This window comes from Macaca thibetana, chromosome 9, assembly GCF_024542745.1.
Source record: "Macaca thibetana thibetana isolate TM-01 chromosome 9, ASM2454274v1, whole genome shotgun sequence".
In the NCBI taxonomy this organism is placed as follows: Eukaryota; Metazoa; Chordata; class Mammalia; order Primates; family Cercopithecidae; genus Macaca; species Macaca thibetana.
Window position 1 is genome coordinate 82,791,166 of NC_065586.1, and position 27,949 is coordinate 82,819,114.

The following is a 27,949-nucleotide window of genomic DNA, read 5'->3' on the forward strand; positions in this document are numbered from 1 at the left end:
CCAAAATCATGCCATTGCACTTCAGTCTGGGCAACAAGAGCAAAACTCCATCTCCAAAAAAAAAAAAAAAAAAAAGAAAAGAAAGAAAGAAAAGAGGTGACCATTTTTACATAGCAGGTTTGGTGGTGAGGATACATTTGAACCAAGTGTTCCATTGCTAATAAAAACATACTGTCTGAGAGGACAAGGAGACACTGATCGCCAGTTAATGGAAGCTGTAAGAACTAGAGGAAGCCCTGGCTTTCAATACTTTGTGTCCTTTCCTTATCCCATTGTTAGAAGGGATATAAAGAAGAAGGGAAAGGGGAGGAAATTATACAAGTAGGAGTTGACATTTCATCAGGCCCTTTCTGGAGTTCTTTTGCTGTTCCTCTACTCTGCTTCTCCTCCAACATGAGCTATTAGCAAACCTAGGGCAATTCTTCACAGGTGTTTTCTCATTTCATCTTCACAACAATATGATGCACAGCCTGCTCATCACTCCAATTCACAAATGAGGAAATTGATGCTTAGAGACAGTATGTGAATATATGATTCTTTCCTGTAATATTGACTGTAGCCTTCCCCTCCATCCAATCTCCATCTTTTTTGACCCTTTCTGCTCTCAGCCATCCTCAACTAGATAACAGTGCTGTGCCACAAACCTGCGGATTTTCTCCACAGAAATTATATAAGTACACTATATTTTACTTAGTCTGTATTGATATATATTGGTTGTACATATTTTGAGGGTACATGTGATATTATGATACCTCTATACAATGTATAATGATGAAATCAGGGTAATTAGAATGTCACATCAAACATTTATTTTCTCTTTATGTTTGCAACATTATGAATCTTCTAGTTATTTTAAAATATATAATGAATTATTGTTAACTATAATTTCCCTACTATACTATCAAATATAGAACTTCTGTCTTGCTGTACCTTGTACCCCTTAACCAACTTCTATTCATCTCCTTCTCCCCATTACCTTTCTCAGCCTCTGGTAACCACCTTTATACTTTTAACCTCCATGAGATCCACTTTTTGTATTCTAGTTATTGATCTTATTTATTATCTCTCTCACCCCCTATAAAACTCCATGATATTTTGGGGGATGAGAGGTTTGGTTTTTTTTCTCATCTCCATCTCTATGTCTTGAAAATTCTTAGAAGACAGTAGATATTCAATAAGTAATTTCAGAATTAATAGGTGATAAATACTCATGAATGCTTTTCTCTATCTTTCCAAAATCTTAATGCCTGCCCTGTTTGTTTTAAATTCTATTGCTTCAATAAGATAGTTTGAGAACTATCCTTTCATAATTCTGATCTGAAGAACTTACAAGGTGCTAAATTAGAAGATGTATTGCAAAGCCTTTATTTCAAATTGGCCAATATGTTTAATAAAAGTTTGACTTGCTTAAAAGAAATATTTATCTGGGATTCAAGTTCACTCCTTAGAATAGGTCAACACTTTGAGAGGGGGTTGTTTTTGCAAAATAAAAATTAAAGATTAAGTGTTTCTTGTGGCAAATTTTGAATTTTATTTCCATGCCCTGATTCCCAATGACGTGACACTATAGTTGAGATATTATACCGATTTTCTCAATAACTTCAGAATGAATTTATATGTGATCAAAAGACCTTTCTGATTTCAAGATACCTTTAATAACCTTTACTAATTATTAACCAAAACTAAAGGCAGATTTTACAAATACAAACTTGTCATTTCCCCATGACTGTTATCTTTTTGATGGAAAAGATGAAGTTCAGCAAAGAACAAATCTACAACTTGGCTAGAAGACGGTAGACTTTGCCTTCAAAGAGCTGTAATACGTACATAAATAATCTCATCAGACCCCATCCTTGCTCTTGCAGGTTAATTAAGCACAGTGGGAGGGTTTGAGAGTATCCTCATGAAAAGATAATTTTAGTAACATTTGGGAAAAGAGCAAGGGTTAAATTTTATCTGAAAGACTAGTTTCCTTTGTAAGTCTTCAAAATGTTTTGCCTTTTGCAAAGTACAGACGCTGAAGCTGGCATATTAACTTACTAAGTTAGCAGATTCCCCCTAAAACACAATGCCCTAAAGCCAGGCAGAGGGTAGAACTGGCAAACAGAGAGCATTAACTGTATGCTTCTTGAAACAATCAGTGAATGCAAACTGAATTGCCCTGGGTCAGCACCAAGCAAGAACAATCAGAAAGGTGAAGGCAAGAATGTCCATGTTTATATAAAGAGGATGACATTGTTCTGCCCTAAAAAGAGCTAACTCTGTATAATCTCATGTTTTCCTTTGATATTCTAAATTATACTGAAAATATACTTCCTTTTTTTTTGAGACAGAGTCTCACTCTGTTGCCCAGGCTGCAGTGCAATGGCATGATCTCAGCTTACTGCAACCTTCACCTCCCAGGTTCAAGCAATTCTCATGCTTCAGCTTCCCAAGTACTTGGGATTACAGGCATGCACCACCACTCCTGGCTAATTTTTACATTTTTGATAGAGATGGGGTTTCACCATGTAGGCCAGGCTGATCTCAGACTCCTGACTTCAGGTGATCTACCTGCCTTGGCCTCCCAAAGTGCTGAGATTACAGGGATGAGCCACCGCGCCTGGCAAAAATATTACTTTCTAAATGATACTTATCTGTTAGCTTGGGGACATTTATTTAGTTATACTACTTCAGTAGTAGAATACCTATTTCTATTACTAATAGTAGTACTAATCATAATGATAGTAGTAATAGTAATAACTAGTAATTATAATACTCTAATGATAGTAGCAATAGTAATATTAATAGTATTAGTAATACTACTATTAGTATTGCTATTGCTACTAATATTGCTATCGCTACTACTATTACTATATTGGTATTATTACTACTATTAGTAATACTAGCACTGTCATTACTAATAGTGCTACAATTAGCAATACTAGTGCTACTAGTAATATTAGCACTAATATTAGTGTTATTAGTAATGGTTGTACTATTAATACTAATATTAGTAGGTAGTCCTAATAATATTGTTATTGTTACTAATAGTAATACTCTATTACTATTCTGTCATTCAAGTAATAGCAATTTTAGTAATAGAATACCTTAAAGCTGCATTTTTCAGAAATGATCACTTCAGCTTCACTTTTTTCTTTCACCCAATTTTTCACCCAGTTTCTTATATTATAAATGATGTCTTCATTCTGAGCCTTTAAAGGACAATGTGAAGCAGTACATGCATATGACAGAAAATTTTCAAAAGTACCTATATTCAAATACATTCAGGTTGCATTTGATTCAGATCATTGTAAAACATATTTCCTCTGTCCTGGTTGGCAGAGCACATTCAGCAGGGTGAAAACCCAGCATAGAACCTTCCCCGAGCCACTGATAACTGCAACCCAGTGTGGCAGCCTTCACCTCTGTGTATGTGGGAAACTCCAGGGCCTCACACTCCCACAGCTTAGAACCTTCAAAATGGACATTATCTTGTTCTGGGAACCTGTGGATATGAGCAACCATCACATTTGGAATGTGATTCAAATCTTGTTCCCAAAATAGAAAATATAGACAATGAAATGCTGAAATTATATATTTATATCTGTATACACAAACATGAACATATGTAAACTTTCAACACCTTTTAGAATTTACAGAAGTTTCATTGTACTCTACTGAACACGTCTGTGGTATGTGATCTGGATGTTAGCAAAACCTTCCACGTCAACTCAAAAGCATCCATTGTTCTTGCTTTGTTAAAATTAATGTCACATTTTTATTACATAGAGTACTTTGCATGATGACTTCTGTGTATATGATACTGGCACATTTTGTTCTAAACGTTTGTCTTTGGAGAATAAGTAGATAACTATATTAGTGGACATATAGACTAAAGATCAATCTCTGAGAATTCTGATGCCTTATCTTAGTCGTTAGAATTAGCGACAGCGCCCTCTTCCTGCATCTGTAAGGAACATCCTTCATATTATTTTAATAGATGTGAGTTGATCTGTTTTGGAGTATTTGGTGACATACTGAGATAAATGGATTCAGAATTGCTAATCTGCATTATAATTGGAGAATGGGTATTGTTCATTTTTTTTTTTGTTTCTAAATTTCAACTAATATTGTGCATTTTTAAAAGTTTTTTTTAGAGTACATTTACAGAGCCTTGTTTGTATGCTACTCTTAGTTGCTCTAACTTTAATGACTCATTTGCAGAGAATATTTCCTAAAGATGTCCTTCATAAAAAGGAGAAGTTTGGACTTGACAACAGTAATTTACTTAATTTATCTTAAATTTGGTTTCAGTGAGCAACCCTAATTAACCTGATTTTTTGCTGATAATCACTCTCAATGGAATCAAATCACAAATCCGGGGATGGATTGAGCGGCACCCAGAAGGAAGCAGCCCTCCGCGCACTGGTCCAGCGCACAGGATATAGCTTGGTCCAGGTAGGAACTTCTTGTGAAATCTGCTGAGACTCACCACTGAATGTGCACAGTGGTGGGAATATTAGTGGTCCTAAGATGCAAAATGGGAATGGTCAGTTACATAGCTCTTTAAAGAAATGTCCCTTTCTAAAAGAGAAGGAAATTGCAACATTTCTGTTTTGTAGATGACCCTGAATTCATAGGATGTAACCTTCTGAATGTAACCTTCTTTCTACTCTAAGTTATCAGTTCAACCTTAACTTGTCGCAGAATCAGTGTCCACAGTTATAGAGACTATCACAAAAAGGCAGCTAGAATTTGCCACCCAACACTGTGAAGTAGCACCACATTGGTGTTTCAGGAATCAGCAGAAAATAAACTACAGCAGGAACCAGGCTTGGCTTCCAGAGAGATCACTGCACACATAAGACTTCTACATGTGGGATCCAAGGAATGAACGCTTTGTGTCTAGCTGCTGAAGTTTATTTTCTCAGAACACTTGCTCATCCAGTCTAGGATATGTAATACTAACTTCTCTCCACGTTCAGCATTTTGTAAAAGGAAAAAATAAAACACCACAATCTTAAAACTGTCTATTTGTAGACACTGTCTTTTAGAAATTATCTGTGTGTATATATATATATCTTTATGATATCTTCTTTTAGAGAACTAAAATGCATTAAAAAATGTAGTGTTAGATACATATATTATCTTATTTAAAGAGAAAAATGGTGCTTTTCTACAGTAGGACAAAATATTTTAATTTCTCAGCTATTTTCTTTCACTCACATATTTTCCCAACTTAACCAAATCTAGATACTACTATGAATTCAAATGTCATGTGTGATTAGCAATAAAATATACAATAGTGTCCTTTCATTAGATGCTCCTTTGTCAGTTGCAAATTTTACATTTATTTTATTTATTTACTTATTTATTTATTTATTTTTGAGATGGAGTCTCGCTCTGTCACCCAGGTTGGAGTGCAGTGGCACAATCTTGGCTCACTGCAAGCTCCGCCTCCTGGGTTCACACCATTCTCCTGCCTCAGCCTCTGGAGTAACTGGGACTACAGGCGCCCGCCACCACGTCTGACTAATTTTGTGTGTGTGTGTGTGTGTGTGTGTGTGTGTATATATATATATATATATATTTTTTTTTTTTAGTAGAGACGGGGTTTCACTGTGTTAGCCAGGATGGTCTCGATCTCCCGACCTCGTGATCCATCCACCTTAGCTTCCCAAAGTGCTGGGATTATAGGCGTGAGCCACTGCTCCCAGCCAAAATGTACATTTATTTTTAATTAATTTTTATAAATCATAGCATGCTTTGTTAGACATAATATAATAATAAAGTTATTTTCTTCATCCTAATTAAGAGTGTTAGTCTTTTTTAAGATTTCAAAAAGTTTCTATTATTTCATAGGTGACTTTTTGAAGTTTCACTTAAGTCAATGGAGATACTGACATATTAGTTTTTTTAATACTTAAAAGTCAAATTACTTCAGGCTCATTAATAAACTTTTGAAAAGAGCGTTTTCTTTCTTTTTGCAATCAACACTTTCATAAATGTTATAAAAACAAGAATGTTTTTGAATCTTTTTAAAATTTTGAACTTCTTGATATTAGAAACATTTGTGCAAAGACAGTGGAAATAGAAAACATTTCAACCCTTTCAAACAGCAATCTGTTAATATTTATATATAAGAGTGTTCCCTTTCTGGAACTGTATTTCTAATGACCCATAATATAAGATAGAAATATGTATAAATCTGTCTAGGGTGAGATTAGCTGTAATGCATATCACAAACTTAAATGTATAAATATAAGAAAATTATTAAGTGAACTATGAATGTGTAATTATTATACTCAACAAGCAGAATTTATGAAAAATAATCCTAAAACAATATACATTGTCAATTACATTAAATTCAATTCTGGATACTGGTTCTTCCTTTTCCCCCAGATGAAATTCAGGTTAAGTCTCATAACTTTTCTGGTAACGTCCAGGTAATAAAAGATCCTTCATTAAAAAAATTGATATTTTTTCATATTGATGTTATTCCAAACTAGATCGTTTGGAATAATACTAAAGACATAAAATCATTCAAAGTTACAGTTATTTCCCTTTCCCAAGTATGTCAGAGTGGAGGATAATTTCTTTTCTGTTTTTCTGCACTGTGTTTTCCTCTTTCAACACCAGTTTGGTAACTACAATTTCTGACTCCTGATGGAAGCAGAAGGGAGAAATAAAAGCAAAGGAAATGATGAAGGGAAGCTTTTACTGAGCTACCTTCATTGGGTTCTTGGGCCTAACAGGTTATCGAAGCTTGTGAGATTCTTTGTAGGATCCTCAGACACCTAGCCTTCTGCTGGGTTCTCTTTGATATTTGAAGCAGCCCTCATGGAGAGGATGGAAGATAATCATTAATTCCTACATGTGGCCAAACTCTGGTCCCCTGGAAACACGCATTCCCTGGAATGTGGAAACACCTAGGAAAATCTGGAAACACCCCTGGAAACACCCAGCAAAATCTGGAAGTTGAGGTGACACAAAGCAAACACCTCTCCTTGCCAGCAACAAAGCTGCAGGCCAACCCATTGTTCACAGTGAGAGATTTCAGAACTGAGTTAGACCCACCAGCTTAGTGTGTTCCCCAAACACAAAGGCAGGGAATACACATCAAGCTGTCTAAGTGGTTTCTCTTGCTTTAGGCAAAATGATAGGCGCCTCTCAGTCCCTCCCACTTAGGGGGAACTAAGACTCACAACACAACAGCAGTTGTCTCCAAATATCTTTCTGTAAATTCTAAAACTCCTCTCAAACTCTCCAATCTCTTTTCTAAGCTTAGGGTGTAAGGTGACAGTTAACAATAGAAAAATAGTTTCCTGCTACCTTCTCATCCTGCTTGGCGCTCTAGTCACTTGGTTTCATACCTAAACCAGAGGCCAGAGTTAATGATAATTTATTACATATTTCAAAATAGCTAGAAGAGAAGATTTGAAATGTTCCTAACACAAATAAATGTTTGAGGTGAAGGATATCCTATACCCTGATTTGATCCTTACCTGATTTGATCATTACATATTGTATGCATATATTAAAATATCACACATGGACTCCTTAAATGTGTACAATCATTATGCATCCATTTTAAAAGTCCAATTCCATCTTAAAATCTTGTTACAGATGAAATAGTATTCAGTTACTAACAGTAATCATATAAAAAATTCTGAAGGGCAATTGTAACACATTACTGTTACAGCTATGAAGAAAGCTTGCAAATAATTTTTTTGAAAAGAGACCCAAATAACAATGGAGATAATCTTACTCCATTAAAAAATTTTACTCCATTGTAAGGTCAAATGTTATGATTTAAGGACATTTATCTGATACAGAAAATAATGATATGTATAATTTAAAATATTTACATATAAAATACTCCTAAAATATATGGCCAATCTTTATTTTACGTTGATCTTATCTATTCAATAATATTCAGAAAATGTTTATAATAACGACTTAGACCACAAGTTATTGTAATAATAATAATAATAACAAAAAATATTCTAACTGCTTTGTGTATACTAACTCATCTAGTCCTTACAATACACTGTATGGTAGCTACTATGTTTATCCCCAATTTCCTGATGAAGAAAACAAGGCACAAACAATTTAGGTAACTTGTGAGATGAAGATTCTGTTGTTATTGGCCAAAATTTTTGGTTAGACTCAGAAAACTAAGAGTTGTTATAATGTTGTTGCAATGTGACTTTTAAGATTGCAATTTTAGAGATCAGCATGCTACAGCATATGAAAAACATTTTTTTGGAACCTAAACTTTGTAACATGATTCACTTTAAGTAATATTCATTAGCAGCGTGACTGTTGAATCAGAAGTGCTTCAATAATGTAGAAGCCTAATGTTCCAAAAGCTAGTTATCTATACCTAAGTCCTCTAATCAAAAATGTAAATACCTATATAATTCAATCATTTTGAATGAATTGAAGAATGTCTCCTGATTTTGGCTACAGAGTGTGGAAAATTATCCAAGACTTTAAATCAGAAGGCCTATAATCTAATCTAGTCCCTACCACATATGAGTTGTACGATCTTGAATAAATCCCTTAACATCTCCAGGCCATAATCTCCTGGAAGATCAGCTAGGCAATACCCAACTATTTGTCCATGATTTTTGTGATTCTAGTATCTTCTGAATCTACTCACTGGTTAGCACACTGGACTATTCGGTCAAAAGGGTAGCCTAAATATGTAGAAACACAACTTCAAACTCTTTGTAACTTAAGGAAAATCCTTTAGTCTTACTAATACTTCAGCCTTCCTACTCTGGATTATACAAAAGATTAATACGATTATCCAAAAAGAAAGAAAGAAAGGCAACATTAAGAACATCAAGTTTACTTTTTTAAAAAAGTTTTTGTACAAAAATTAAGATAAAGAAACATCCTAATACAATCCAAGAAGCATACCCATAAAATGATAGTTTAGAATTTTATAAATTAGGGTTTGAAGGATTTACTTTTGCTGTATCTTTGCAGTCTCTGATATTGAATGTTGAATATTTGCAGAACAAGAATTCAAAAAACAGAGGGTGATGAATTTGTGCTCTCTTATCACTAGCAGGACAAATACAGCTATCAAAAATAGAATTTTGTGAGTTACTTAATAACGTGACCCAGGCTTTTATGTAGCAACTGATGCAATAATGCCTGCTTCTAAGGGTTTGGAAATATGCTTTGTGATCTCTTTTTAAAATAATTAAATATCTTTGGATATTGATGGCTGAAGTTTTTATCAAAGTACTTTAGAGAATAAAAGAGACGTAATGCAGTACCCCGCATATAGTAAGTATTCAATACATACTCTTGATGAAAACTGTGTAATGTTACTAAGTTAAACTTTAAGCTTCATAATTGTATTATGCCTTGTAAAAATATTTTTAAAGAAAGTATGCTACAGTATTAACATGTGAATAGTCTTTGTCTCTGGGTAATGGAATTATGTATGGGAATTCTTTTCTCTACTTTTTTATTCTTAACTGTACCTACAAATTTCAAAAGCTAGTATATACTTCTCTGATAGCTAAAGACAAAAAAAAAATCACATTATGATGAGCCTTTCCTCAAGAATGCGTTAATGATGTGGGTCATAAACTATGATATATGATGCTCCTCCCACATGAAATTTTCTCCTTAGAACTAGAAAAATACATTCTCATAGGTGAGCATACTCAGAAACATATACACTTCCACCCAATGTGGTGTCTGTTGACATCAAGTTTAATTCTACTGCAACTAAACCTAAATGTATATTTAATAAAAATCACCCTCAAGTAGTCTGAATATTTTTAAAAATAGACTCATTATATCTAATATATATAAAATTTAAAATGTGGTATGTATTAGCTTTGTTTACCCAGTTATCCTATTGGTAATCTATTTTCTAAAAATCGTTACAGCACAATTTTTATGAGGTATGATAGTCCCCTTGCTTTCGTAAACCAGTGATCATCCTACATAAACATCAAGATTTTTTGTTTTGTTTTGTTGTTCTCTTTTGCTTCCTTAGTCCCTATTATTGAGAAAAATGTATTAGTGCCAGGTCTTGGGATTATAGAATATAAAAATGCAGTGCCTGACCTAAAGTTCATATAAAGTGGGTGAAATGAAAAAGAATGCATCCAAAATTTACAACAACAACATAAGGCAGCCTCAAATGAGCAGTCCAGCTGTGAGTACCAAAAAGATCAGCACTTTCTGTATAGAGCCTTAAAAGTGACAATGCTCTTTGACCTGAGGAATGAGGACAAACATTTAGGCATAACAATGTTCATCATGCTGAAATTTATAATTTTTTAGAAATTTAAACTTAAACATATCCTAAATATCCAATATAATATTAATGGTCAAATAAACTATGATCATTCTTATATTTTCAAATTATATAGTAATATAAAATTATGATTTCAAATAATTTTCAAAGACATGGAGAAGTATTCAAGTTTTAACATTTAGTTAAAAATCTGACAGCTACATATAAATTTGTGAAGAATATTTTAAGAAATTATTCACATATAATAAAGAATATTATAAAATAAAGTATAATCTCTTAGTTTTTCTTGCCTGATGCTCTTCTTCATTTTCTAAATTTTCTATAATAAATGCAGATCGTTTTTATTACAAGGAAAAAATCTCATGAGGCAGAAAATATTTCTAAGGGTCATTTGGTCAGGAGTAAAAAGAAAAAAAAGAAAAGAAATCATGGAAAAAAACTTCATGATTAAATTTGGGTGATAAGTCCCTAGGTTCACTAGACTATTCTTTCTAATTCTACATATACATGAAATTTGTTTAATATTGATATAGTCCAATCCTTTTGTTTTGCAGTTAGAAAATAAGCCCCAGAGGTACACAATTATAAATTAGGGGCCAACAAACTATGCCCCATGAACCAAATGTGGCTACAGCTTGTTTATGTAGTAATTGCAGGCTATGAATTTTGTTTTTTTACATTTTAAGGATTTTTTTAAAACAGCCTAAAATATACAACTATTTGGCCTTTTACAAAAAAAAAAAAAAAAAAATTGCTGACTCCAACCTGATTCCTTAACCTAGCACTCTATATTAGAAGTGAGTCTAGGTTTTAAAGAAAATTATTTAATTTAGTATTTAATCTTCTGTAAAAGAAGTAGGTGCATCCCTTCTTGTGCTGCCTATTCACACCAACTCAAGCACTGGGCCCTCACTCATTCATTTATTAATTCATTTGTTGATTCCACCACAAAGAGAGACACGTTTCTACCTTTATGAAGATTAGTCTCATAGAAAAGATAGAAAATAAACAGATAAAGAAACAAGCAAAGTAATTACAGATCATGGTAAGTGCCAAGAATGTGATAAACCAGGTTGTATAAAACAGAAAGCCAGGTGACCTTCTTTAGGAAAAATGACAGTGGAAGCTAAGACTTATAAGATGAGAGCAAATGTACTTTGCAAGGAGCCAAGTATCCCTGGAAGATGGAACACACAAGCAGTACTCCTTAAAGAAAATATTTATAAAATACAGAACACTTTTGGGTAGTGAAGACATTAATGTGTCTTAATCTCAAAGATCTAGTGGGATTACAGCAGATAAGTAGGTGGCTTTCATCTTTCCCTTCCTCTATTAATCAGCCATGGACCTGGTGTCCTGGGAACAATCTCCTCAACCTAGGAACAAAGTACAATTTTCAATTCCCACCCCTCACACTTTCCTTTCTATGTATACTCTCTTGTATGGAAATTCAATGAAATCACTTGTTTTGATTCTAATTTGTTCAATTCTTCAGCAAATACAAGCCATCAGGTACAAAGGATGGCGCTAGATCAAGTCTAACTAGAATACCGTTCCTCTTCTAAGAGTGCCCCAAATTAAGTTAACTCTCCATCTTTCCGGTTTGAGATAATGTATTTAGGTAATTTTAATTGAATGTTTCTCAAATGGCATTTTTTTCCTATAAATAATACAATAAAAATAACCTGAGGGCCTCGGGTTTACTAATTGGCTTCATCTAGAATGGCTCCAAGAGGAGCAGATGGAAAAACACTGTGGCATTGACATTCTTTTTCAACCACTGCACAAAAAATCCTAGGGACAGAAATAGGAATTTGACTTCATGGCAAAATATAGCTCCTGGGTCCTACTTTTTCCTCTATTGCCTGTTCTCGCCACCTGCTCACATCCCTGCTATCCAAGGACTTAGGTCATTCACCAAGTGCATGGATACCAACTCTTTAAATAGGTAGCAATAAGCATCAGAACAGGATGGGACCAGTAGATCATCGCAGGGTCATGCTTCCCTAAGCTTATCACCCCAGCCACCCAGAGGCCAACTTTATTTTAAAGCTCAGAAGCAATCTTTCTTCTACTAGCCAGAGATGCCATAGCACGGTGCAAAAGACTCCAAATGAAGGAGCAGTTCTGCGAATCCCCTTGTGGAGGGGGTGTGTGCCCAACATTTGTGGAAAGTTCATTACCCTAAGGAACACAGATATGTTCCAGAAGCTATTATTTCCAAATAGCAATGAATTTCTCCTCAAATAGCCTCATAGGGTGTTGGCTATACATGAAGTCTTTGATATAAGATTCAAAATCTTCATAAACTACACAAGGTAGTGTTTTCCCTTAAGCTAGAAGCACAGAGTTTTTCTATTTTATCGGCTTAAAAATTGGTGTGAACCTCATGAGCCAAACATGCAGAAGCATGACCAGGTCTTGTGAACTTTGGACTGTGCGTGCTGACAAATTCACAATTTTTTAAAAGTGCTATTCATTTGTTAGTACTGATTGGCAAATAAAATTAAGTGACTCTTCAACGTCAGAACCTGAAAGCTTACCATTATGAGATGCAAAGACAGCTTTCAAACAAGCTAGGCAAAGAAGAAATTATTGAGATCACAGCCTTGCAGTCATGAATTTGTATAGGATTTCAGCAGCTGTGATCCTTTATAACATTGTTAAAGAGGTGCTGAGCAAGGAACCAAGATGACATTAAATGGTACATTGTCCACATCATTAAATAACATCCAATCCCATATAGAGAGAATTATTCCACTTTCAGTTCTCTTTCAGGCTTTCAGGTGAGGAAAGTTAGTTGTTGGAGGTATGATTTAAACACCTCTCCAGGCCCTACTAACGTTTTTAAGTCCCGAGAGCAGGACTAGAGTACAGAGCTTTTAGTAGACGACAGTGTCTAGGTAGAAGTTGATTATGATTTCCCTTGTTTGCAATTGTTTTTATAATTACCGTCCATTTGTGGGAAATGATACTGATATTCCACTTATAAGAACAATATATATTTTCTTTTTGGTATAAGTTTATTTAAGTAACAAAGTGAATCCACACATAAAGTCATTAGGTAATTAACAGCATAGGTGTCAATTGGACATGGAATTGGAGATACACTGATTTTTAAAATTACAACAACATCCTCTTAAGACTCCAATTGACTAACTCACAAAACATCCTATGAACATTTTCCTCCATTAAACATGATATCAAATTCAGCCTTCCTTTCACAAGCACCCTCACACTCCCACAGGACTACTGCAATCACCTAGTCAACCCTCCTACTCCTTCATAAATGAAATAAAGTCAGAAAAGATTTAGTGCCTTGCCGAGTCCCTCAGCTTGTCAGAAATTAAAATTCACAAGGGTGTTGTAAGGAGAAGAATGATTGTATAAAATTCCTTACATGCCTCAAACCCGGTGCATTAGATGGGATTATGCTTGGCATATGTTGAACTAGGAAAAGACAGAAGAGCAATTAACCAAACCAAATGTTCTTTATTATGTCTTTATCTGCACATGGGAAGTTTCGCATAACTTAATCAGATCTAGAGACAATAATAATAATTAATTCCGAAAGGCAAATTGTATCTGTAAGTAAACAAAATGTTATTGGGCCTATTGAATAAATTACACATTCTGTAAGGATAAAAGCCCCAAATGGATTAAGGAATGACTAAAGTTGTCATCTAATTACTTCTTGGAAGGAATTTAGAGGTTCCTATAGATGGAAGCAGTGTGTCTGGGCACGTGCCCAGAGCCAGAAGTGAGCATGAGCACAGCCATTTCTGACCTCAAAAAAAAGCAAATAATGCTTTGCAGTCCATCGTTATGCAAACTTTGCTGGAAAAGGTAAGCAGAGGGTCGTAGAAGTGACTTGGCATTTTACAGATTCTCTTTTATAGAAAAACACACACACAAATGCTTTTTGTTTTCTAATTTTGAAAAACACTCAAAAAAATTTTCTGTTTTGTAATTTTGAAAGAAAAAGTGTTTTGTTTTCTAATTTTGTCTATTTTCAAATTCAATATTCTTATGAATGACCAAAATCTTACATTATAAGAAGTTTTGCAAAACACAACATTTTAAAAAGCCTATTTGCTTTTGAATGCTTCAAATGCTGATACTGAATAATCCTTAAACATAAAGGGAAATTATTAAAATACGTTATTAAATGCATCAATTTGATAACATAAATTGCTTCTGCTTCCATAAAATAGTTAACAACTTCAAGTGAAATTAGGATTAATTTCCTTGGAAATAGACTTTTAATAGTCAACCTTCCAAAGTGAAACAGGAAGGTGACTCATAATTTACTAATAGTTGTTTCCTCAGAAGAACCATATCATACATTTTTTAAAGATAAAATGTCAGGGCTTTGTAAAAAGTGAAACCAATAAATGAATTTTCAAGAGCCAAGAGCCATTTGCATCTTTCTTCATGATTTTTGCCATAGATACATGCCACCAATATTATTTATTTAGAATTCATTCAATCAACTCACTATTTTTAGTCATTTATTTTAAAAGTAAACTTTTTTTCACTTATGTAAGAAACCCACGGGTTTTGTGTGCTAATTATGCTTTTTCTAATGTACATTAAAATAAATGCATAATTATTAAAATAAGAAATATTGACCTATAAACTACCTAATATCATCCTCATATATTTTGGAAACTCTAGGCTGTATGATGATAAAGCTAAATTAATATTTGAATATTATGTTCATATCCTAGCTTTTCCTGTCATTGTTTCTAATTCTACATCTCTACAAAATTTCCACAACTCATTTAGTCTTTATATCACAATTTTTATTACTCTTCATACTTTAGGAACATTATATCTGGCATTCATGTTGCATACACCTTGTAAAAATTGTAGAAAATAACTAATAGAAATAATGCCAACTTCTACAGTATATTAAGCCAAATAAATTCTGCTTTCTAAATTCCAGTCTAAAAGCAGATTTTACCAACATGAAATCACTGATTTTAACAAGATGTGAAGGTGAACAAACTATACAAAATAGATAATTATTTTATGTACAATTTAAAAATGAATATTCCCTACATCACTGTTTGTTGTCCTCAGGCAATAAAAACTTTGGAAGAGACTAAAGGCAAAATCACATTGAAGAGGGTCCTGTTGGTACATTTTACGGCCCCCTAGACTTTCCTTAAACTACCTATCACATAATGAAGGATCTAGTATATAGGTGGAATACAATAGAAATAATGTCTAATAAATACTTTTATTAAATTTCACAAATCAATAACTAGGAAAATGCAGTATAGACTCATGAAACACAAGTGACATAGTTAAGAGAGATGACCTCCATGCCTTGTTGTCAACTTTAAGAACCATACACAGGAGTTTGGTCACAGAACCACTGTTCTGGGCATGGTCCTGGTGACTGGCAAGCTGGTAAAGGCTTGAAGTGCTACTAAGCAAGCGTAGATTGGCCAGGACCCAAGGGAACAGGAGCAAGAATAAATACAAACCTGGTCAATTGGAAAATGCATAGGAAAACATCTGAAACAAGTTTAGTTATGAAAAATACACAGTTTCTTCCCTCTTACGGAGAGGGGAAAAAAGAAACAAAGAACCAAAGAGAACCACAAAGATGATTACAAACTTGAAATATGAACTTTCCAAAGAGCCATTAAAGAGACTGAAATTACTACTCAGGAAAAAACAGGCTGAATGAGGGTTCATTAATTAATGTCCTTCCAGTTATGAATGAGCTTGTTTATGGGAAACAGTAAACATCTGGTGTCCATGATTGGTGAAGTTGAGCAGGAAAATAAATGTAACACACAACATGAGGATTTAAGAGGCTGGTAAGCCTGAGAAGAATAATCATCACAATTTTTGAATACTGTATAGGCCATAAAGTTCACCAAATTGAGAACTGCAAGGAAGCCTGGAAAAATCAATGATAGGACCTTTATTCTAGTGTTTTCTACAATAAATTAAACCAGTGTGATATTAGACAAGTTATGTACCTCTGGCCTTAGTTTCCTCCTCTATAAAATTAGTATATTGTGTTAATGTAAAAATGAAAGAGAGATAATGTAACTACAAGTGTCTTCATATTTTGTCTCTTCTGTTTACTGCTTGTATGAATTTGGACATATTTTATGCCTTGGATTCCTGGCCTATAAAATGAAAATAATAGTAGTAGCATCCTCATAGATTTGTTGAGAAGATTAAATGAATGTAAAACACTCAGCAAAATACCTAATTCAATTGGAGATAGTTGTTTTTGCTGCCATTACTATCATGTGCAACTAACAGAAGCTAACTCTAACTGGCTAAGTAGGAAAGAGTTTATTGAAAGGATACTGGTTCACAGAAACTTTAGATGTGGAGAATCCGATTCAAGGGTAAGCTTTTAACAACAAAACCCAAAACCACATCACATATTTGTCACGATAAGAAAATGTTATCTACCATCACAGAATGCTCAAAATTAAAGTTTGCATCATTTGTGACTTTTGCATCAGAACTCAATTTTAGTAAAGGAAACCATGATTGTCCATGGTTTAGTAAAGGAAACCATGGTTTTCCAATAACCATGATGGCCCCAGCTGCAAGGAAGGCTGGAAAAATCAAGTGTCTGTCATTTTTAAGTTCTATAGGAGAAGGCAATTTTTGCCCAGATTCCCCAGGTATATAACAAGTTCAAATGCTCAGTGGCCAAAATTAACTCAGTTCATTCAACCTCCATGCTAAGACTTATGGCTTAGAATGATTTATTGAGGAAGGTTTTGTGGGTTTTAGCCAAGGTCAAGAAGATGATAGACATAATCTCTTGAAGACTCAATGGCTCCATTATGAAGGACTTGAAATATCTGTGATAGGAGGAAATTTCCAAGTAATCTTGACATATAAACTGAGTAATTGGGTAGGCTCAGCATCCAATATTTAAATTAAAGCCACTAGATTTATAGTTAGAAATTGTGTCCTCAATTGTTAATTTACATAGGTGAAGACTTTCCACCTATTTGTATATGACTCTAGAGAGACAAAGGTTTCTAAGTCTTTGATTGGAAAAATAAAAGTTTTCAGAGTTTAATAAACATTCTCTCATGAAAAGCAAAAATCTATATTCTTTTAGTCTGAACTATTATATTCGTGCTGCTGGGGAGAATGCTTCCCTTGAGGAAGACATCAGCTAGGAGGGAAAAGACCAGTTATAACTGGGCTTTATCTATTTTAAACTCCTCAACTGAGAAAATAGTGCCTGACATATTAGCAACCCAGAACCCAACTGTCCTTTCTGAGTAATGGACAGCTATTCTAACCCCATGACTAATGCCCAGTGCCTGTCTTAAATTGATCTGAACTTCCATTACTGGTACATTCCAAGACCAGTGGGTGGCTCACAGAGCAAATCTCCCCCACTGAGTGAACTGCAGGGCATTCCTGAACTGGTCAGACTCTTTACAGTCTCAAAAAATATTCTTTAGATTTTTTTCATGTGTTTATGAAAAACAAAGACAATTAATATGCTTTCTTGCCCAGTTATTTCAGATTATAAGCAGGTAAATCCTGCTATACACGTCTTACGTATAAATAGTTGGCATTTTCAGCAATTATAGCAATCAAGCAAGTTGAAGATACATTTTAAAAGGTCAATCTGAGGGTTGTCTATTTATTTTCAAACTACCAAAGCTTTTCAAAGCAGAATTTCTGGAATTACCACTTTACTATTATGGAATGAAAGTTCGGTTTCCTCAACTTGAAGGGTAAAAATACCACCGAATGTATAGTAAATTTATTTCTATAATCTGTTGAATGTTATACACATCAAAGATATACAAAAATTGGCTCAGATGAATCATTGTCACCCAAATGGAGTTTGTCCAGGGAGGAGGATGGTAATTTGGCAATTCCGGTTGAGTATCTTATAGCCAAAATGCTTAGGACCAGAAGTATTTTGGATTTCAGATTTTTTTTAATTTTAGAATTTTTGCATATGCATAATAAAGATATCTTGGGGATGGGACCTAAAGTATAAACACAAAATTCATTTATGTTTCATATGCACCTTACACACATAGCTTGAAGGTGATTTTATACAATGCTTTTAATAATTTTGTTACCCCTCACATGAGGCCAAGTGTGGAATTTTCTACTTGTGGCATGATGTTGACACTGAAAATTTTTGAATTTTGGATTTTGGGGTTAGAAATATGAGATACATTTTTCCAAATATTTTATGTAATAAAATGATTGGAAATTAAAATGATTTGAAATTGTAGTAGGGTATTTACTATTTAATGGCATGATATATTTTTTCATAAATAAGGAGTTTTGTTTGTTTGTTTTGAGACAGAGTCTCGCCCTGTCGCCCAGGCTGGAGTGCAGTGGCGCGATCTTGGCTCACTGCAAGCTCCGCCTCCCAGGTTCAGAACATTCTCCTGCCTCAGCCTCCTGAGTAGGTGGGACCACAGGTGCCCGCCACTACGCCCGGCTAATTTTGTGTATTTTTAGTAGAGACGGCGTTTTACCGTGTTAGCCAGGATGGTCTCGATCTCCTGACCTAGTGATCCGCCGACCTCGGCCTCCCAACATGCTGGGATTACAGGCATGAGCCACTGTGCCCAGCCCTTTCTTTCTTTCTTTTCTTTTTTCTTTTTCTCTTTTTTTTTTTTCTTTTGAGACAGAGTCTCGCTCTGTCACCCAGGCTGGAGTGCAGTGACACCATCTCAGCTCACTACAACGTCTGCTTCCCGGGTTCAAGTGATTCTCATGCCTCAGACTCCCAAGTAACTGGGATTACAGGCATATGCCACCATTTCCAACTAATGTTTGTATTTTTAGTAGAGACAGGGTTTCACCATGTTGGCCAGGATGGTCTCAAACTCCTAGGCTCAAGCCGTCCACCCAGCTCGGCCTCCCAAAGTCCTGGGATTATAGGCGTGAGCCACCATGCCACACCAATAGGGAATATTTTAATGTATGTATCTGTTGTAAGTGGCTTCCATACATCAAAGGAGCAAAACGGAGAAATTAAGCTGATGCCTGACTGCCTGGGTTCAAATTCTGGCTTCTCCACTTCCCCACCATGTGACTTTGACAAATTACTTAATTTATCTGGGCTTTGGTACCTTATGTAAATGGGATAATAACAGTCCTTAATCCATGACATTAAGTAATGATAGAGCAATATCTGACATATAGTAAGTGTTACATAGGTATTTGTTTGAAAATAAGTAAATAAATGTGTCTGAAAATATCGATTGCACATATTTAAGGTAATTATTGGTTGAGATATAAACCACTAAATTACCAAGGTTTGGGGTTTTTTCTATAAGCATAAAGACTTCCATTTCTCAGGTTTCTCTGTGATATCAAAGTTTTACTACTGGACAAGAATATTAGGGTAAGAAAAAAATACAAGAACTCTCTAGGCAAAAATTTAAATATTCAGTTAGATTAAAAACATACTCAGTTGTTTAAAACAAACCAAAAAAAAGGAATCCAGGTAAAGTAGAAGACTCATATGACATTTTTTAAATTACTAGTTTTTAAAAACGTTGTAGGAATTATTATAAATAAAAAAGTGATCATGACCACAGACACCACAGACATCAATTAAATAATGTGATCCAAAGAACCTTTGTGCTAACACTTACAAAATAATTGAGAAAGACTCAAGTTGGTGTATATGAAGATTCAACAGGGACACCACAAGCTGCTTTACTTCAATTTTAAACAACAAACAACTGTCATACAAAACAGTGTCTTTAAACAACTAACGTATGTCTTTTAAAAATCTACATAGAAAAATATTTGAAAAGGCCTATGAAATTTTAAACAGTAACTACTTCTAAGGATGAGTAGAGTCATACATTGGATAATTTTTCTTTTTACTTTACATGTCACCATGTTTTTTCCACAACATGTATTATGTTATAGCATAAAACTTCTTAAAATATTAGTTGTAGAAGTTAGTAATGAACTCCTGGGCTCAAAGCATCCTTCCGCCTCAGCCAGAGTAAGTTCTAGTGTTCTATAGCACTGCAGGATGACTACAGTTAACAATAATATATTCTCAATATGTAGTTGTAAATAGCTAGAAGAAGGCTATTCCTTGCATTCCCAACACAAAGAAATGATAAATGTTTGAGAGGATGGATATACTAATTACCCTGATCTGTTCACTCTTTGATGTGGTAAGAAGATAGATCTCTTAAGTATTCTTACTTAATGAAATTAAAAAAGAAAAAAAAAATTGGCCTAGCAGTTTACAAGTTTTCACAATGTTTATCTCAAGCAAGCTGCTGAAGCACAGAGTGTGGTATTATAATCCACATAAAAAGCTTTATTTTTTCTCCTTTAACCAGTCCACTATTATTATTTGTCAATGATAAATACATTCCTTATTGTGAAATGATTTTGAAAAATACTCAAGGAAACTGAATTAAAGACTTGATCATTTTCTTCTGTCCTTCACACCTGCCCTGGATTTGCAGGAAAATGGACAAAGAAAATATGGTGGCCCTCCACCTGGCTGGGATGCTGCACCCCCTGAAAGAGGCTGTGAAATTTTTATTGGAAAACTTCCCCGAGACCTTTTTGAGGATGAGCTTATACCATTATGTGAAAAAGTGAGTCCAAGTTTAACATTTAATTTTTCTTATCTTTCAAGGGAAAAATTCTATTCTCTTCACTTTGCTTACATTCTCAGCCTTTTTGGTCAATGATTGTTTCTGTTCAAATTACCATTCGTCAATTATGGACAAAGTTTCTAGTGATTGTCCCTTTATAATCACTGCCTTGACCTAGCTCTTGTCCTGTTACTGACAGCTTGAATTGCTACTATTTCTAATGACTTTCAAATCTATATCTTGTTCCCCAATCTTTCCATCTAACTACAAACTATCCATCTACAATAATCCTACAACAACCTGTCTACAATTAGATATTGTTCCAACTTGACATTTTAATATGATTTTATAAAGTACATTTTCATTTTAAAAGAATGTATACGTTTGACATGGCTCAATATGTACCTATAATCCAGAATGAAATCTTCTCCAAGTCTGAATTTTTCATCTACCTAAATGCATCAAGAAGATTAAGAATATGGCTTTTCAATTAAAGGAAGAATACGAAATTCAATTTCATTTTTAATAATTTACCGAGCAGTTTTTAGCAACAAGCAATTCCTGAAAAATTTAGTAAATATGATAATTCAGCTCTCTGTCTAAATGCCAAAATCAAATTGTGTGTGTGTGTATGTTAACAGCCTCAGATTCAGAACTGCACCTAATTTTACACATACAATCCCTGTTGGCACAAGGACAAATGATGAGGACTTAATTCTGTAAGAATCTTATACATTGAATCTGAAAATGAACATCGAGAAACACCTGAAACATAGAGATGAAACGTGCTCAAACTCTTTCCTAATGAGCCCAGAAGAAATAGGTGTTCATTACTGAATACATGGGGGTGGGGTAGGGTAAGGCTGAGCTGAGAAGTGACCAACCACAAAGGTAATGGCATGTGCTTAATGGCACTTCTCTCCAGACATGCCCCAACATATTTATCTGGGCAACCCTTCCTACAGCAGCCAGCAATAGTAAATTGCTCAGTCTAGACTGCTGCAGGACAGTTGTGGGGGTAGAAGGGAGTATTATATGGGCAAGTAGAGTCACTATAGCCAGGGGAATAGAGTGCTCTCCTGCTCTAGAGGCCCTGGCCCTGAGTTAGTAGCATTTAGGCTAGCATTTATATTCAGCCAGCAGACTAAGAAAATGACAAGCCTCCCAGATCATACCCTGAAACATACCTGTGTTCATTTTGATGTCATGGCTGAGGAAAAAGACAGCTAAGAAGTTAGTTTGGCGAATGAGCATTCTTGTATTTTGTTTTAAAGATCAATGATAGAATAGGACCAACTGGAAATAAAACTATGGAGATTTCAGAGGACAATTTAGAGGGAATGGACATATACATCAAAAAAGTGCTTTTTTTTTTTTTTTTTTTTTTTTTTGAGACAGTGTCTTGCTCTGTTTTCCAGGCTGGAGTGCAGTGGCACAATTATGGCTCATTACAGCCTCGATCGCCTGGGCTCAAGCAATTCTCCCACCTCTGCCTTCCAAGTAGCTGGGACTACAAGCACGTGCCACCATGCTCAGCTAATTTTTGTATTTTTTGTAGACTCAGGGTGTCACCATCTTGCCCAAACTGGTTTCAAATTCCCAGGGTCAAGCAATCCACCTGCCCTGGCCTCCCAAAATGCTGGAATTACAGGTGTAAGAAACTATACTTATGATAAAATGTGTTTTCATGTCTCTAAGATGTTCCAGATAATTATGTGATGAAAGGTAATTTGCTCTACTAAAAACACATTCTGTTAACTCAGGCTGAAATGTCACTTGGACACATTTTATTTAACTTAAGTTCTCTCACAAATCAGATAACTGATCTGAACCCACATGAAAATATGCAAACCATTCCACATGGGATGCAAATGCCAAATAGTACTGGCAGGAGGCAAACTTCAGAAAACATTTTGTGTGTGTGTGTGTGTGTGTGTGTGTGTGTGTGTGTGTGTGTATCAGCACATGCACACATACATTCAGAAGTACAAACATATAAATTTTCTATTTCTATTACTTGCAGATCGGTAAAATTTATGAAATGAGAATGATGATGGATTTTAATGGCAACAATAGAGGATATGCATTTGTAACATTCTCAAATAAACTGGAAGCCAAGAATGCAATCAAGCAACTTAATAATTATGAAATTAGGTAAGCTCTGCCTCTTCTAGATTAAAAGTGAAACAGACAATGCACCTGTATCTGTTTTTCTATCAAGTTTATCTAATATGGTATATGCCAAAAAAAAGCCAAGCCAGAAATGAAACAGATTAATAGTTTTCCTTGGCAAAAATAAATTTGATTAAATATTTGTTTAATATCAATACTATATGAAGTACCAAACTAAGTTCTATGAGTGTTCAAAGAAACAAAACTTAATAATTTGCCTGTTTCATAAATATATTTTGGGCAGTGTTCAAAATATTGGGAATATATCAAGGTATAATTTCCTACTCGCACAGCAAATATATAAGATCACTCAAAATAGTATGAAAAAAATCAAACAGGGATGGGATAAAGTTGTGTGAGAAGGTGGCTACTCTAATTTTGTGTATTTAAGAAAATACTCTCTGGCAGAGTGAAACTTAATCTGAGATTTGAATGAAAAGAGCCAGTCATGACAGTCAGACCTTGGGAAGGTTATTTCAGGAAAGGAGAGAACATCAAATGTAAAGTTCCCAAAGTGAAAACAAGCGTGATATGTTTGAGGGGCGGAAAGCAAGCCCATGTGGCCAGAGAGGGTAGAGAGGAGAACTGAAAGCAATACAGTTGGAGAGCTGTGTACTCAGTGGGGAAGTATAGATGAAGTATAGAAGTCTCTGTGGTAAAGAATTTGAATTTTCTTCTAATAGAAGGGAGGAAAGAGTTTTGATTACATTTACAGTTTTTTAAACGTTCCTCTGCTGTTGGGTTGAGAATGTGCTATGGCAAGTGAGATTTGAAAGAGGACACCAGTTAGAAGGCTGCTGTAGTTGTCCAGATCTGGACAAGAGATGGTGGTAGTTGGATGAGGGGGTCAGTGGTGGACAAGATAAGAAAGGGTGAGATCTGGAATATATTTTAGATCGAGTACACAAAACTAGCTAGATGTTGGATTTAGACTGTGAGAGAATTCAGAATTTTGGGAGGAAACCTAGGATTTTCGTCCAAGTATCTGTGAACTTGCTAGTGCCATTGCAATGGAAAAGACTGGAAGGATAGCACAGGAAGGACTCTTTGGGGCCCTTTACATTTGAGATGCACATTGAACATCCCAGGGGAGGTGTTGAGAAGGTGACTGTCTGCATTGTAGTGGAGTCAGGAGACAGGTCACAGTTGGAATATAAATTTGGGGGTCAGCTAAATATAGATAGCAATTAAGACCATGGGACTAGGGGAGAGTCCCATGTAACTGACTTTGTGCAACCAATAACCAGTTTTGATAAACTGGAAATAAAACTGATATCATGAAATTGTCTGATTTCTAAAACCTTCACTTGGAGAGGGAACTGTCATAAATTATTTCTTAAATGAAGCCCTGAGCCATGTGAGAGGAAGATTAGTACAGCAGTTACAGATCAATAGTTTTGGAGTCAGCCATGCTTCGTTTGAGTGCCACCAAGTAACTTCACCATTCTAAGCCTCAATTTCCTCATCTATAAAATGGGGATACTATCTATTTCATAGGTTTATTGCAGTGATATTATAACAACTTTACAGTGCTTAACCCAGTGTTTGGAACACAGTAATAGGTTGACAAATGATTTTTAAAAATTATATTTTCGCACAGTTCATCAATTCTAGATGCAGTTTTTTAAAATATCTAATCCCTTTGTGAAACAGAGCTGCACCTTAAAATAGGTAGATCTTAAATCTGATGAATGCAGAAAGAGCAGATTTACCACAATTATTTTTCTCTCACTTTCTATAAGATGAAAAGAAGTCATACATTATCCTCACAGTCTGTAAATCAATTAACTACTGGCTCATTTTATTAAAAACTCCTGGGCTGGACACAGTGGCTCACGCCTATAATCCTAGCACTTTGGGAGGCTGAAGCGGGTGGATCTCCTGAGGTTGGGAGTTTGAGACCAGTCTGACCAACATGGAGAAACCTCATCTCTACTAAAAATACAAAATTATCAGGGCGTGGTGGTGCGTGCCTATAGTCCCAGCTACTCGGGAGGCTGAGGCAGGAGAATCGCTTGAACCTGGCGGGGCGGAGGTTGCAGTGAGCCGAGATCACACCACTGCACTCCAGCCTGGGCTACAAGAGCGAAACTCTGTCTCAAAAAACAAGCAAACAACTCCTTAGCCACAGGAAGATCAGCTAGATTCAGCAACTACTTGTAGTCTAACCATTCAGTTCCAAGGTTGGATTCTAGAAGAGAGTCTTGGAGAAAACATAAAGAAGGTTCCGCTCCCACAGGTGCCTCCATAGACCCGAAAGAGCTTTGTGTAGTATGTGGAGGATTGTTTGCGGTAGGAATCAGGAGACCTGGGGTCCAGCCCAGGTTCCTTTGGACAAATGCTTTAACCTCTTTGAGCATCACTTTTATTATTGGCACCTGAACACAGAGATGTTCTGAGCATTCACTATATGAAAGAATATATACTAAAGTGCTTTGAAACAGCTACAAAATGCTACATTATAGTTTTACGATTTCCAGAATTGGAAGGTTCCCCCACTCCTTGGTCTTTCATGGAACCTGGACATCGTAACAGTAATATCCAAAATGGTATCTGAGTTGAGATGGATATGGAATTGGCTCTGTAGGGAATCAAGTGGATTTGCTGTATCTACTTAACACATTGTTACCCAATAGGGCCTGTAAATATTCATAGGATATGAATAATGAATACAATCAATCCACCATGGCCACTGATAATTAACAGTATCCTCTGTGAATTTTAGTGCCTTTGTCTGTAAAATAGAGATAAAAATATACCTACCTCATGAGGTGTTTTGAAAAATAAATGAAATAATGTACATACATCTCAGTGCTGACACATACTAGGTGCTCTGTGAATGTTTGCAGAAGGTTATGGTGGTGATGATGGAGGAGGAGAAGGGAAAAGGAAAGGAAAAATATGACAGAAATTAGGAAGGGAAAGTTACTGGCCAGGATTCCAGTCAAAGAACGGGTTGGATGCCAGAAGCAAGGTAAAGGCAGAGTGTTGTCTTAAAAATTAGAGGGTAGAATAAATGGAATAAGACAAACCAGAATAAACACCCCATAGACAACCTCACCTACTTCCACTCTGCCTTGGGTCAGTCCTGCCAGGGAGAGAACTTTTGATGCAGAGAAGAAAACTTCAATTTGCTTTTATCCACCATTTCTCACCCACATATCATTATATGAGCTTCTACTTCATCAAATATTCACTGATCATCATCTAAATGTCTGGCTTCTAGAGACATTAAAGTTGTGGCCTCAGCTTTTGAGAGGAGATGGCTCTTTGTCTCCAAATAATTCCGGCAAAGGCTCCCGACAAACCACAACAGTTTAAAAATAAAATATGGAATTCTAGGCTCCCCCTGCTGGTAGCTGATATATGACCGGCTCCCTAACTATCAAAAATAATATAATTTCTAAATACATTAATACTGTGGAAAAGGTTTTGGTGTTTTCTTTTTTAAATGAAGTTAAAAAAAAAAAAAAAACTTGGAAGATTATTTTATCAACCTTTCCCTGCCCTTGAGAACCACGCTCCTGGCACAATTCTTACTAGACTGAGATGGAGCTGTCACAGATCTGACACACAGTCCTTGCTTCTTCAGCAAAGCATAGGAGGCAGCTGGGATAGTGGCCTAACCCTGGTCAGAAAACCTGCCACACAACCAAGAGCCATTCGCTCCATGGATAGCAGACAAATCGCCCGCCCACGCAGCTGGCTGAGAGCTTGTGTTCACTGCAAATGGGTCATTTCTGCTAAGCATACCTCACCCATTTTTAATAACTTAGTGTTATTACAAAAGTCATACAGCCTAATATGTCACACATGGAAAACATAAAAAAAGCATAAAGTAATAAAAGTTAAAACCATTTCTCTGTAACTCCATTGCCCCAAAATAACCACTATGTTGACATTTTATTGTCTTTCCAGATTTTTCTATACATTTTTAATCAAAATGGTCTTCACATATACTTATTTTATAGCTTTTTAAAGCCAACAGCCTATTGTGAACTGGTTTTTTTAAACCAATAAATATTCTTCTACGTTACTCTTTTTCATGACTGCAGAGCATGCAATGGTATGAATGCCTGTCTTTTGTTTATCAGTGATCCTCAACCAGGAGAATACTGTCCACCCAAGGGGGCATTTAGAAAGGTGGGGAGGCATTTTTGAATGATCTGATTGGTCACTATTGGCATGTAGTAGGCAAGAACTAGAGATGATAAACATACTATGGTATGCAATGAGAAAATCTCCAGTTCAAATCCAGTAACATCTCAGTTGAGAGACATTAAACCAGTTCTTTACCGTGAGGTACTTTGCTCATTTCCAATTTGGGGGAGATTTTAAAGAGCAGTAATAAATATCCTTAAACATAAATTCTAGTGCTGATTTTTATTTTCCAGGGACATATTCCCAGAAGATACTTTATTTGGTCAAAGGTTGTGCACACTTAAGACTTTTGATAAATTTTGCCAAATGTTCTCCATAATAGTTTAATCAATGTATACTCTGCCAGTGCAGGTGTACATACCTCAACTTGCTAAGAAGCAACTCTGAACAGTGGAAGAAACAGGAACGAAGATCCCAGAGCTAGGTTTCATTCCTTATATTCTATAACATTTTAAGCAAGTCTTTTAATTTCTTGGCGTTTCAAGTTCATCTGTAAATGGAAATAACATCTACTCTGCCCATCCCACAGTCTTTTTGTGTGGGCCAGATAAGATCATATGTGAAAATGTGTTCAAGTATAAGAGACTGTTTTTAACAGAGGTCACATCAGAACAGCTTTTCTCTTTGGCTGCAAAAACAAAGGAATGTCAGGTGTTGCAAACTCAAGTGACTGCAGGGCCAGGCAGGTGGCTTCAGTAACCTGGGTTAGGTGTAGGGGCCTCAGTGTTAG

General features: G+C 35.4%; 1 protein-coding gene across 3 annotated transcripts in view; it reads left to right on the forward strand.

Moving 5' to 3' along the window:
* Positions 1–27,949, forward strand: part of A1CF (APOBEC1 complementation factor) — an 85,423-nt gene that overhangs the window by 21,226 nt on the left and 36,248 nt on the right. For 2 of the 3 annotated variants that reach the window (XM_050805563.1, XM_050805564.1), the window contains exons 2-4: positions 4,297–4,440; positions 20,752–20,886; positions 22,910–23,040. In XM_050805563.1, coding sequence (XP_050661520.1) covers positions 4,342–4,440; positions 20,752–20,886; positions 22,910–23,040 — 365 coding nt within the window. In that variant the 5' untranslated portion in view covers positions 4,297–4,341. The remainder of the gene's footprint in view (positions 1–4,296; positions 4,441–20,751; positions 20,887–22,909; positions 23,041–27,949) is intronic. The other variant, XM_050805565.1, reaches the window with a different exon arrangement.